Below are 14,494 nucleotides of genomic sequence, written 5' to 3'. Positions count from 1 at the left end.
TTAATTACCATGTCGAAAATAGTAATATATCCAAAAAATCACAAAAATTACGAAAATTAATCCAGTAGTAAATTATTCATAGTTAAAAGTAATTTTTTACAGAAAATTAAGGGAAATTGCATTTTCCCTAGATGTAAATACTGTGAAGATTGTGAATACAGGGAGCATACTTATTTCCATTTTCACTACTTTAATGGCTTCCAATATTTGTTGTCTATAGGGATAGATATTTTTTCTTTACTAAAAACACAACAGTAGTTGTTCTACAGGGTGGAACGATAAAATTGTTGCCCTAGAAAAGACGATATGATTCCATTTCCCTTTGATGAGAACAAGTTTTCGTAATATGTTTGTAGGTATGTATGAATTAACAAGGAATGAATGTTCGTAAACTGTTTGTAGGTATGTATGAATTGACAAGGAATTGACAAGGAATGAATGTTCGTAAAATGTAACTTATCTTTTGGACGATGGAGAGGGTTAGGGCAGGCCGGTCATCCTGCTGTCGGTGATGCGTGTCCTGGCTTGTAACTGGAAAGCGAGTGACTCCTTTCATCAGCGCTAGCAGCCCGGCGTCTTCGTCTTCTTTTTCCTCCTCTCTTCCTTGGTTTGTGTGAGTTAGGCATTGTTTAGAATTGAAGGCGTTTGGCCCATAACATGAGAGCGTAGTCGACTTCAGTTCACTGGTGCCTTACTTCTTTTTCTTCTTCATCTCCTTAGGTCGGGTGGGAGAATCCGTCCGTGCGTTCACTGACGCAGCAGGGCGAATCTCCTTTTCTTTTTTTTTCTTGTTCCCTCAAACACCCTCGTTTTATAGTGGCAAACCGGCTACCAGTGACTGTGATATTTGAGATGTTTATTTTAGGCGCGGAACTCTGCCATTGGTCGATAATTATTTTGTGGTTATCTTATTTTTTCTTCCCAAGCGGAAGCGATGCGTGGACCATGTGCAAGAGACGATTTTTCATTTTGTCTCTCATGGTGGATGCGTTAACATCCGGTTCGCTGCTAATTCTCATCATGTTCCCACAGAGATGAAAAAAAAAAAAAAAAATGAACGAATCTCTTAGTAAAAGAGAGTTGTCTCCCTTAGAACAAAGACAAATTTTAAAATAGCACCGTCGTGTTGTTTTCGTTTGAGCGACGCTTTTATCATTCCACCCTTTACTCGATGAAATTTAGTAATTTTGAGATTTTCAACATGACAATTAAGTAAATAATGTTATTTTTGCTTAGAACCACATATTTAAAAAAATCGATGTGTCGACTCTGAGCAGCTAACTGCAGATGAACTGAAAGTATAGCAATAAATATAAAAGAACACCCGTGGCCTTTTCATAACATTCATATACAGATATTTTGCTCTTATGAACAAACATACAACAATCTATATCTACAATGAACAACTTGTGTAATAATAAAGAGTTACTTGCCCTTGATTAATATCAGGGGGAGTCTAAATAAAGTATTTGATATGAACGAACGCGTTTCTGGTTCTTTCCTTCCCGCTCTAAAATGTAGTAGCAGCGGTCACCACGTGGGGGCATAAAAATTACAGGGACCCGACGAAACACAACTAGCTATTAACATTTTTTTTTAACGCTCAACAGTTCATATACAAGGGAGATAAATCGGTACTGTTTTGCAGTGTGTCACTGTGAAAAGGGAGACAACTCCCGTTTACTAAAAGATTCGTTCATTTTTTTTCATCTCATAATTTAGGACGTGATATTTTTTTATTAAATCAAAACATTAAAAAAAAAAAAAAAGCTGCGCATTTTTTTGAAAATGTCACAAAGTTGATAACATTAATAATACAAAATGTAGTTTTTACGCGACTATTAAGAGAATCGTTTTTGTTTTTATATCGTAATTTACAATGCTAAGCCAATGAACCAACGAAATTTGCATTAGATGAAAACATTTAAAAAAGAAGCTGCGGCAACTTTTATTTTTTATTTTTGTTAAATATTATTAATATTAACAGCTTTATTCAGTAAAAAAAAAAGTCACAGCTTTTTTTTTTTTTTTAAATATTTTCATCCTTGTTTTAGTAAAAAGTTTTGTTTGAAAAAAATTATAATTTCCTATTGTCGCATTTAATTTCTTACTAAGTCGTAAAAAATGTAGAAAAAAATTGTAAAAACTTACATTTTTTAAAATTATTAATGTTATTAACTTTGTTTACGATTCCTCTACAACTATTGTTGCATTTTCATTTTTTTTGTAATGTTAAAAATGAGATGTTGGTGTTATTAATATTATAAGCTATCTTCTTAGTGACATGCAATAAGGTTTCCGTTCTGCTAGATCTACAGCAGATGTGCTAACGGTTATATCTCATAGAATTAGTGAATCTCTTTATGGAGGCTTCCTTTCTAAGGCAATTGCTCTTGACATTTTTTTTTTTACATGGAGTTCACCACTTATCAAGGCCCAAGGGCCACTCGGGGATAAGGGTTATTGTGTGTACAGTAATCAATGGGATAGTGTAGTAATAGTATTGGAGAATTGATAAAGTGTCATTACTTAAGAGGGCGGTTCATCAGGAATTTGTTTGTGTTGGACTTGAAGACATCCAGGTTGAAGTCGGGAGGGAAACTGGCAAGCGGAGTTCCACAGGCGTGCAGTTCTAAGAAAGAAGCTTTGTTCATGGAATCTACGTTTTGATTTAGGCACAGATAAGGAGTGGGGAAAATTATTGATGGTGGTTTGACATATCAAAAGCACTTGATAGGGTATGGCATAAAGGTTTACTTCATAACATATCGAGCTATGGTATAGCTGGAAATGTTTTCTCAATTATTAAATCATTTCTGTCAGAAAGGTTCATAAGAGTAGTAGTTGATGGGCAGAAATCAGAAGCTCACAGTATTAATGCTGGAGTCCCTCAGGGGTCCATCCTGGGCCCAACTCTCTTCCTGATCTACATCAATGATCTCCCAAAACACGTACTTAGATCATCTGTTGACATTTATGCTGATGACACTACCATCTATGGCAACACATCAAAAGCTGTAAATGACAAGGTTCTCTCTGATTCTCTCTCCTCTGATCTTGAGCGCGTGGTACAATGAGGGAAGAGGTGGCTGATTACTTTTAATGGATCCAAAACCAAGCTTTTATCTTTACATCATCACCGCTCTGATCCCCACCTGGCATCAATTGAAATGGAGGGCTCTCCTCTTAGGGAGGCTTCATGTTTTGACAAGGTTCTGGGCTTGACCTTTACCCCTGATCTAAAATGGAACACATGCATCAAATCCGTTGCTAAGGCTGCTGGAAAAATGGTGGGATCCTTCTACCGCTTCAGTAGATATCCCACTGCTGATACAATTCTCTACCTATATAAGAGCCAGATATGACTAACGATGGAGTACTGTTGCCACATCTGGACAGGAACTACTAGAAGCAGCTTATCATGCCTTGACAGAGTTCAAAATAAACTTCATAGCTTAGTGGGGGGGGGTGCCTTTTTCTCTTCCCTGCAACCTCTTTCCCACAGAAAATACGTTGCGAGTCTGCTTCTGCTTTATCGTTATTTTCATGGCAAATGCTCAGCTGAGCTTCAATCTATGGTTCCCCCTCGCCAAACTTTCATGAAAAACATTCGTCTATTCAAAACCACTATCAATAATTTCCCACACTCTTTATCTGTGCCTAAACCTAAACGTAGATTCCATGAACAAAGCTTCTTTCTTAGAACTGCACACCTGTGGAACTCTCTTCCGATTGCCTGCTTTCCAGCTGACTACAATTTGATTGTCTTCAAGTCCAATGTAAACAAGTTCTTGATAAACCGTCCATCTAATTAATCCAATTTACAAAATCTCCACTACTTATGATTACTACGCTATAATCTCATTGACTAATGTATACCCATGCACCATTATCCTCGAGTGGCCCCCGGGTCTTGATAAGTGGTGACTCCTTTGTAAAAAAAAGAAAAAGAAAAAGAAAAAAGAAAGCTTTGTTACAGTAAAAAAAAAAAAAAGAAAAAAAAAAGAAAAAAGTTAATAAATAATAAAATTAAACAATAAAATATCATTGGTTCGTTGGTTTTCTCTTAATAGTTGGGTAAAGATTGCGTTTTGTATTATTAACATTCTCAACTTTGTTTACGATTCCTCCACGACTACCGTCACATTTTCATTGTTACAGTAAAAAAAAAAAAAAAAAAAAAAAAAAGTCGCCGCATCTTTAAGAGTTTCATCCTTTGTATTTTTAAGGTTAAAGGCTGTTTTTTTAAAACTTTACCACAACATTTACATTTTAATAAAAAAAAAAAGTTGCCGCAGCTTTATTTTTTAAAAATGTTTTCATCTAATGAAAACATTGTGTAATTAATTCGTTGGTTTTTAGCAACGTTTGTAAATTATGATATAAAAACAAAAACGATTCTCTTAAAAGTCGCGTGAAAACTGCATTTTGTATTATTAATGTTATCAACTTTGTTAAATTAAAAAAAAATCGTCGCAGCTTTTTTTTTTTTTTTTTTTTTTAATGTTTTGATTTAATAAAAAATTCGGGGTTTGTATTACTGTACACATAGATTCGAAAAAGTTGTCAAAAAACAAATATATAGCAAATAAATGTTATCAAAGGCAAGATAAGTTACTTTTTTTTACCAAACTGGATATATTTTTCGTGTTTTTATTCAATGTAACATATTTATTCAGCTCGAAAAACATACAGTGTTTACCGATGGATTGGAAAATTCAAGATGGCGTCTGATTCTCTCTTTAACACGGTAAGTTTGGGAAAAGGTGTTATAAATAAAAAACTATACAAAATACTATTAAAAACCCGCCGAATATATGTCAACCTATGTCACGGTAACATATATTGAGTGAGTTTTTAACAGTATTTTATCCGGTTTTTTATTTATAACACCTTTTCCCAAACTTACCGTGTTAAAGAGAGAATCAGACACCATCTTGAATTTTCGAATACATCGGTAAACACTGTATGCTTTTCGAGCTGAATAAACATGTTACATTGAATAAAAACACGAAAAATATATCCAGTTTGGTACAAAAGTAACTTATCTTGCCTTTGATAACATTTATTTGTTATATATTTGTTTTTTGACAACTTTTTCGAATCTATGTGTACAGTAATACAAACCCAAAAATCGCGTCCTAAATTATAAGATGAAAAAAATGAACGAATCTTTTAGTAAATGAGAGTTGTCTCCCTCCGCACAGTGACACCCTGTAAAACAGCGCCGATAAATCTACCAAGGGAGGTAACTTATAACATCTTGTTACAGTCAGTTTTAATTTAGAATTTTAAAAGAAATGTCGCGCTATCGATCTGACCAAATTTACAAAACATCGCACCTTTTTACAAACGCAGGCGTTTAACCTTAACGCCCCCCAACACCTTGACCTTTCAAACACTCGTATTTAAAATTTCCTACATCCCTTTCCTCACATCTAATGAAATACCATCATCTAAATATTGAATAAAAACTATGTAAATACTATAAATTAACTTCCAAGATATTTTTGACCAGAACAAATTTGTATTATTCCTTAATTGGAATTCATTTTTGAGATGAGCATTATATATATTAATTTATTTTTTATTTCGGACTATTATTCTCATCATTATTAGTTGTTGTTTTTCATCTTTTATTGGTTTGTTATAGTTAGGAGATTCGAAGTTCCTATCCGTCGCGGTTACCACCTGACGAAGGCCAGAGGAATAGTTGGCCGAAACGTTGTGAATAAAACAAACCAATAAAAGATGAAAAACAACAACTAATAAAGATGAGAATAATAGTCCGAAATAAAAAAATAAATTAGAACAAATTTGGTTGTTAATTGCAGAAACATTAAAAGTCTATTTTATTTTCACTTCTACATTTTAGAAGGGAAATATAAATTACAAGTAAATGAAATCTGTTTTTTATTTCTTAAATTTTAAAAGAAACAAGCACAGATTCTATACTTTTCGAGAATGTAAATTGGATCGTATTTTTTAAAATTTTATCTTAAAAAATATTTATTTCCAAAATGGTCTCCATTAAGATTTCATTCAATATTTTTTTTTTATTTATTTATTTGTTTTATTTTAAGCCCAATAATTGAAATGACAATCCCATCAAGTCTGGATCCAACATTGGCTCCACCCGGATGCCACGTCGTCTTGCTATTCACTCAATACACACCTTACGAGCTCAAAGGCGACCTCTGTTGGGACCAGATAACAAAACTCAAGTATGCCAACACAGGTGAGATAAAAATAAGACACTTTATATATCGATACAGTTTTGAAGAGAATAGGTATTGTTAAACATTGGCTGCATTTATCTTAGTTCATTTTTAATTTTTAATTTTTAATCAGTTTGTATGTTTGTCACATTGGTACAGTGGTAACGTCACCAGCTTTAAAATGCTACAGTTTCGGTTTCGATTTTAGCAGATGGCACCTGAATACTTTTTGTTTACTTTTGAAATCATGACTCTATAATAATATATATGAAATCTGGAAAAATTAAAATATCATATTTAAGCGTATTTTACGGCCGAGCAAAGCTGGGCAGAGCTGGGCAAAGCCCCCCCCCCCCCCGTGTTAGTATATATATGTGTGTGTGTGTGTATATGCCATCCTGCATTATATTATATAATTTAAAATACTGGAATATGTTACTATTCAATTCTCACGCAATTAGGTGTGGATCATTAAACTTTGTAAGATGATAGCAAATGTAAAAGAACGACTAATTAACTATAAAGCTTTTTGTCAGTTGAATCTCCATAAGAAACGTGTTGATGATCTCAGATTAGCTGGAACTACAGTCACCAAGATGACTATTAGTAAATCACAATGTTGTAATTGACCGAAATTATTTGATGCCAGTAAGATCTCTTTTTCTTCAAGAAAGTACCTTCCCGTTTACATCTGATCATCTGGAGGAGTCAGAGGAAGATTGTGTTTCGATTCTAGCTGATGGCACCGAAACACTTTTTTTTTTTTTACTTTTGAAATCACGACTCTATAATAACATATACGAAATCTGGACAAATTAAAATACCATATTTAAGCGTATTTTACATCCAGGTAAAGCCGGGTGCCCTCTCCCCCGCTAGTTGTTTTATGAATGAATATTTTAAATTTATATAAAAAATGAACTTTTATTAATTCTTTCAGTTTTTGATGACATTGAAAAATATGCCCCTGGATTCAAAGCCAGTATTGTAGGATTTGATCTGCTGACCCCACCTGACATTGAAGAAACGTTTGGACTCACAGGAGGAGTAAGTGAACGATTTGTTTATTCTTTTCTATTTTTAATTCTTAACGACTGGAGAGATAGTTGACATCCCTGCAAAGACAAGAAAAATAAAGAGGCAGGCAGGGTTAGCTACCCGAAATGTAGGCTTCAGTTGGAGCAACCGTACAAAAGTGCTACAACCGTATAAAAGTACTACAAACGTACAAAAGTGCTACAACCGTACAAAAGTACTACGAGCAATCAAAATCTAATATACTCCCTTGCATTGTTTCATTCCACAGAACATCTTCCATGGTGCGATGGGTCTTGACCAGCTTTACAGCATGCGACCAGTATCTCTTCTCAGCAATTACGAATCGCCAATATCCGGTCTCTATCTTTGTGGTAGTGGAAGCCATCCAGGTAAGACGAAAAAAAATTACTTTTTTTTTTAATCCGGTACAGGGTGGAACGATAAAGTTGTCGCCCTAAAGAAAACAACACTACAGCTTTATTTTAAAACTTTTATTGAAAAAAAATCAATTTATGTAACTTGATTATGTAGTAGAGCTGACATATTCAATGTAGCCGGCTTCAGCCTCAATCACCACCTCAATACCAGTCCAGAACTGGGAGCATGCCTTTTTCATAAGCACTGTCGAGAGCTTGGCGACTCGGCAGATGGCGGTGATCAGGCTGGCTTTGGTGTTGTGAGAGGTCATGTTGGTGATGTTCTTGATGTATGACCAAATGAAGTAGTCCAGTGGGTTCAGGTCGAAGGAGGAGGGGGGCAGTGAGAGAAAGGCACAAAGTCGTAGCACTCTTTCTGAAGCCAAGCCTGCGTCTCTTTTGACTTGTGGGCTGTCACTGAATCCTGCTGCCACACATGCCAGCGGCCACCTGATTGCACCATGGGATCACTACACTCTTCAGCACATCCAGGTACACTTTGGTGTTGACTTTCAAGCCGATTTTGAAGATGTGAGGTGGCATGATGTGGCCCTCGCTTGAAACTAGGCTAAAGATCATAACTGTGGCCAGAAACTTTGTTTTCATCACTATCGCTCTTGGGATTTGTACACAACTGGCTACTTAGTAGATGGTCTGCAACAAAAAAGGAAAACCGGTTTTCATACAAACGGAAATGGAATCATGTCGTCTTTTCTAGGGGAACAATTTTATTGGCCCACTCTGTATTATGTATAAATAAATAAATAAAATGAACTCATTTTTTCCCGTCTGATTTTGACATTAATAGGATTAAAAATCAAGATATTTCATGCAAATATAATATGCACAAACGGCAGAACAATATCTGAGGTGTGTTATAGGCTTATTATTTCTCAAATTCCTCGATAATCTTAGATTTCTATACTTTTTCTGCTGAGAAGTCACAGCCAAAATCGGTTAAGATCAATGGAAGTGGTAAAATATTTTCTCTCTAATAAATTCCTCCTCCCCCTGCCACCACTTAACACCGTTTGGGGATCGTTCACAAGGAACAGTTGAGAAGAGAACACCGGTTTGGCTTCGTAGTTCTTTCATGTGAAGTTATTTAAAATCACTAAACTAAGCTGCAGTGCTCTGTGGCGTAGTGGTTAGCGTGCTGGACAATTCGCATTATATTTTCACGTTCGCGCCGACCTACCGTAGTCGTTTTTTTTTTTTTTTTTTCCTAAACAACTGGAATGGACTTTTCTTGGTGGCCGAACTGTTAACGTTGCAGATGTTTTTTTTTTTTTTTTCACACTTTATTTTCCTACTTTTACTCATGACTCCGGGTTTGATCCTTCCTACTTACCTACCATAACATTTTTTAAACTCCCCCCCCCGTCCCGGAAACAAACACTCGGGCAACGCCGGGTACCCCCGCTAGTGTATAAATAAAAATGGTTACATATATTTTTTAATTTCATTTTTTATTTTTTTTATTTTAAGCCGGAGATAATCTAAATAGTATTGATATCATAAATCGAATATGGAAAATTCGATTTATCAATTTGCGTTTTATTTGAGGAAAAATATATTTTTTTTTTTAGCGGATGTAAATAATCACTGAAAAGCGTTATAGATTCTAAGTAAAAAATATAAATCGTGAAGCAAATGCAAAACTTGGTATCGTAAGTCTAATTTCAAAAAGACAATGGATGTAAATTCAACGTTGAAAAAAGCATCACAAGTTCAAAAACAAAACTTTGTAATAATGCAATGCATTGATAAGATCAAAACTCAACAATGAAAAAGAATAAGAAAATCTAAATTATTCCTTTTCTCACAATCTGATTTTTTTTTTTTAGTCAAAACTTTGATTGGCTGTGACTAACAAAGCTTGTTAGTGCAGCATCTATTAGATTAAATACTCTTTTTTTTTAGACCTTGTCCAACAGAGAGATGCTAATGGCTGATGCACTAACCCAGATGCGACAATACATCATGACGTATTCTCGACATATGTAAATACCTCCGACAAACCTGGCAAGCAGCTAAATCCCACCCCTTCACTAGATGTAAGAGAGCCTTCTATTCCAGTAGTTTCTTTCCCAGAACCACTACACTTTGGAATTCCCTTCCGGGCTCCTGCTTCCCCAACTGTACTGACATGTAGAAGTTCAAATGTAACGTGAACCAACATCTTGCTGCCGAACTCCCCACATATACCCCTGTAGATTATGTCATTGATAGTAGCCCCCTACATCCAAGTGGCAACGTGCCTTGTTTAGAGTGAAAATGTAATTAAAAAAAAAAAGGCACCCCTGGGGGGGGGGGTCAAGCAGAGTTTTCCCAGAAAATCTGTTCTGTTACTTTTTTTTACTCATATCATGTTTAATGTTTGCGCAAAATTTCCAAAAATTCCAAGGCGTAGTTATTGAGAAAATGCGGACAGACGAACGGACAAGGGTGAATTTACAGGTTCACCTTTTTTTTGTCGGGGGACTAAAAAATAATTGGAGTGTTGCACAACGAGACACTTGTTCACATTACATAACTTCTGTATGTTGGTATAGTCGGGGAGACAGTAAGCAGGAAGGAAATTCCAAATACTAGCAGTTCAAGGAAAGAATCTGTTAGAATAGAAAGCCCTCCGACATCTGAATACCTGTACAGTGAATGGATGAGATCTTACTGTCAGAGGTTTTTACATAGAAGGGGAATCAAAGTACTTATAAAACAAGCGCAGAGATTGAACATTGTGGTGATGAGACAGAGGATGGGGCTTGTTTGATAGTGTGGCATCTATTAGATTAAATGCTCTTTTTTTGGACTTTTTTTTGACAGGGAGAGGCTAATGGCTGATACACCAACCCAGATGTGACAACAATATACCATGGCATATTATCGACATATTGATAACTAGGGCTAGGACAACAGCATATTCTTTTCATTGTTTTGACTCTTGAGTGTGTATCCGTTCATATCTTATATGTTTTTATATAGTGATGTGGTTCTTGGTTGATTAACTGTGTCAGATATATACTCAAGAGTCAAAACAATGAAAAGAATATGCTGTTGTCATAGCGTTATTGATAACATACAAGGTAGATAAAAAGTCGTTATGCATCTGCAGCACCAAATTTTACCCTTCGATGTCCAAAATCAAAATTGCATAAACTTGTTTCCGTGCACAGGCCTGAATTAATAATAATAAAAAAAATTTCATTTGGGACCAATCAAAAAACTTTCTGAATTTATTTGAAATACTTTTTCTGGGAACCACTTAAATCCCTTAAAAAACAGATTTTCTTTCAATACACAGTTGAGATAAAAATTTCAAACAATGTTAATATACGTCTCTAATTAAGCACCACAATCCTCAAATCATACAATGTTGCTCACATACTCATGCTTACCAATCACACACACACACACACACACACACACACAGAGAGAGAGAGAGAGAGAGAGAGAGAGAGAGAGAGAGAGAGAGAGAGAGAGAGAGAGAGACTGCTTGAACTCGTTAGTGTCATCTGCTCACTATTAACCAACTCATCTGTTGAAATACAGGGTGACCCCCCCAAAAAACCCCAGAGGACATTCAATTGTTTTTCTGAGCATTTTAACAGTCAACGAAGAGAAAAAAAGGCCAAAGACCCTAGTGTTTTGATGTGATGTTTTGAATATAATGAACTAGTTATGACCAAAGTTTCATTTCATTCGGTTGGTTGGTTGGTTGTTTGTGTTTTACGGCATATCAACCCTTTTCAGGTTATTTAATGCCGAATCCGGTGATTTTGAAGAAAATTTTTTTTTAATAGAATATATTTGTTTTTTGCAAGTCAGTTTCTATTTAACCCATAGTTGGGACCCTAACAGGTACTACCACTCCGGGTCAGAGTGGACCTGGGAGCAACGGCAATTAAAGGGTGGCTCCACACTCCCCAGAACCGGCAAGCTGGGGCCTCACCATCGGATATAGTTTAAGGTCATATCCAGGACCCCCATTGAGTGACTATTACTCTCTGCAGGGGGGGGGCAGTCGGCGTATTCTAATGCCCCACCGACAGGGCCTCATTTCATTCAGACAAAACAACTAAGAAACGGGGCCTAATTAGAGTTGGGACCCGTTTTTTTTGGCTCACCCTGTATTACCAATGTTTCTCACGGAATTTTCTTTCTGGTATGAAAAGCAATGAACATTTACTCTTATTAACAACTTTCAATGAAATATAATTGAGCAGAGAAGTTTGGATCACAGTTTCTGATCCTTGTGATGCACAGCTCTTAAACTATCGGCTCTAGCTTCTTCGATATCTCAACCAATGAATTCCCGTCTTTGTTTTTACAACACACGTCCGATTGCAAGAGTCCAAGAAGCATAGATTTGTGAATAACAAAGAAAAGTAAAATAAAAAGTTAAAAGCAAGTCGTTTGGTCTTTGATCATTTTTATTTTTCGGCAAATGGTATACATATTCTTCACAAGAGATTGTCACTACACGATACATTGGTACAGTGCGTGTAGAGTACAGGAAATTTGGGGATGCTGTTACATAAACTCCACTGAACACCACCAGTTATTCACTGATAATAACCTGTATGAGAACTCCTAGTGTGTAGTTGATGCTCTGATATTATTGTAGCTATTTTGTTAAAACTGCAAAAGTATTTATACAAGCTAGCAGGGACGCCTGGCATAGCCAGGTCGTAAAATACACTTAAATATGATATTTTAATTCTTGCAGATTTCGTATATATTATTATAGAGTTAATGTTCTATCGATTTTTATATGTCATAAAGTTGCGATTTCTGCCTAAAACTTTCTTCGGACAACAAATATCGAAAAATTGGCTAAAAACATTAATTCCTTCACCCTCAACTGGACACTTGTCAACAAGGACGAGTCGTTTTTTTTTTCGCCCATATTTTCGAAAGTTATACCCTCTTTTTGATTGACTAGCCTTAATTTAAACCTTTGCTAGTTCCGGTTTGGTGATGGACGCAACTGCAAAGACATCACAATATTTTTTCATGTTCTTTTCCTCTTTTGCGGTATGGGTTCGAACCTGCCTACTACCACTTCCTTTTCTTTTTTTTTTGCTTAACGACACACACCTCCAAACACTCGAGCAATGCCGGGCACCCAGGCTAGTCTATTATATAAATCTCAAACGTCTGTTTATGTGTATGTATGTTTGTATGTCTCACTAAAACTTTCAACACATGCGTCCAACGCTGACAAAATTAATATCGTTTGAAAGCTCAGTCTCTCGGCTGAATAATATCCAAAAATTGGCCAAAAACATTAATTCTTTTACTATCAACTGACCGTTTTTTTGTCAACACTTTTTCAAGTCATTTAAGCCTCGCATGAACAACGTCGCATAAAACAGGTTATTTCGAACGCAAGGCGGGTGTTTGCTTTTTTCCCACCTCCTTTTCTTCTTGTATGTTATGGGTTTAAGCTTGCCGATTACTCCTATTTTTTTTTTTTTTGCACTCGCACGGGTACTCACTGCTATTTTTAGTTGTTTTAATTCATTTTTTTTTAGGGCTTTGGTTGCTCGACCAACCCCCTTACACACACCTTGATACACCTGGGCACTGCTGGGCACCCGGGCTAGTTCTTCATAAAAGCCAATGTTGGTTAGCCATACCAAGAGAATCTTATTTGGGCTGTGAATACTATGTGATTTTGAATATTTAATCAGAGTTTACTTGTAGAAAAAAGTATCCTTATGTCAGGTTGTTTCTGTACAGAGAAACCTTAGGCATTCGAGGATAGTGTCTATCATTCAAGTTCTCTCCAGTAGGCATTCAAGTTCTCTCATATGATATATACATATGTGTGTATTTGTAGGGGGGGGGCATTAGGTCTAGTTTTGAGGAATTTCAGGAAGTATGAATATTTTAAAGAATGCAGTGTTTCGACTGTGAACAATGGATGACGACAGTTTGTTTTATGCTTTAATAATTCTGAGCGTTTTGTTTTTCTTGAAAATCATCATACCTGTGCTATTTTTTTTTTTTTTATTTCGTAAGCATGTTCACGTGTGTTATACACATTGAGACCAAAAAGATACTTCAAATTGTTGTTGACGAAATGGTTAATGATTCTGTAGGTGTTTACTAAGTCAGTTGTTAAACGTTGGCGATTTAATAAATCCAAACTCAGGTAAGCAATATGGAATTGTATAATAGATGTATGTGGGATGATATGTGCTTCATTACATATCTGAATGGCTTCCAGGTTTCGACCAACGTTCTGAATATAGTCAACATGGCGATGTCCAATTTGTTAAACTTTTTCTTATGGAAATCTCTGTTATTTCAAACTTTTCTTTTGTTTGCTTTTATATAGGTGGTGGTGTGATGGGGACTCCTGGAAAACTTGCTGCAGAAACTCTTTTAAAAAATTTTGGAAAATTAAAATGAAGATAAAAGTACCTCCTCTTACTCCCCTTGAAAAGAAAAAAGAAAAGAAAAACAACACCCCCCCCAAAAAAAATAAGAAATAAAAAACTTTTGGAAAATTAAAATGAAGATAAAAGTACCCCCCCTACTCCCCTTGAAAAGAAAAAAGAGAAGACCCCCCCCCCAAAAAAAAAATTTTTGGAAAATTAAAATGAAGATAAAAGTACCTCCTCCTACTCTCCTTGAAAAGAAAAAAAAGAAAAGAAAAACAACAACCCCGCCCCCCCCCAAAAGAAAAAAAATTTTGGAAAATTAAAATGAAGATAAAAGTACCTCCCCCTACTCCTCTTGAAAAGAAAAAAAAAGAAAAGAAAGAAAACAACCCCCAAGAAAATAAAATTTTTTTTTTTTACTTCAATTTCC

General features: G+C 35.6%; 1 protein-coding gene across 1 annotated transcript in view; it reads left to right on the top strand.

Annotated features, from left to right (window-relative positions):
• The window catches only part of LOC145283900 (pyridine nucleotide-disulfide oxidoreductase domain-containing protein 2-like), a 94,714-nt gene extending 80,482 nt beyond the window's left edge, over positions 1-14,232 (top strand). The window contains exons 13-16 of the mRNA XM_080133002.1: positions 6,084-6,238; positions 7,159-7,265; positions 7,525-7,645; positions 14,019-14,232. Of these exons, the coding sequence (XP_079989128.1) occupies positions 6,084-6,238; positions 7,159-7,265; positions 7,525-7,645; positions 14,019-14,092 (457 nt within the window). The 3' untranslated portion in view covers positions 14,093-14,232. The remainder of the gene's footprint in view (positions 1-6,083; positions 6,239-7,158; positions 7,266-7,524; positions 7,646-14,018) is intronic.
• The last annotated feature ends 262 nt before the right edge of the window (positions 14,233-14,494 follow it).

This window comes from Euprymna scolopes, chromosome 8, assembly GCF_053919585.1.
Source record: "Euprymna scolopes isolate OS-2025 chromosome 8, ASM5391958v1, whole genome shotgun sequence".
Classification (NCBI taxonomy): domain Eukaryota; kingdom Metazoa; phylum Mollusca; class Cephalopoda; order Sepiida; family Sepiolidae; genus Euprymna; species Euprymna scolopes.
This window is presented reverse-complemented; position numbering and strand designations above follow the sequence as displayed.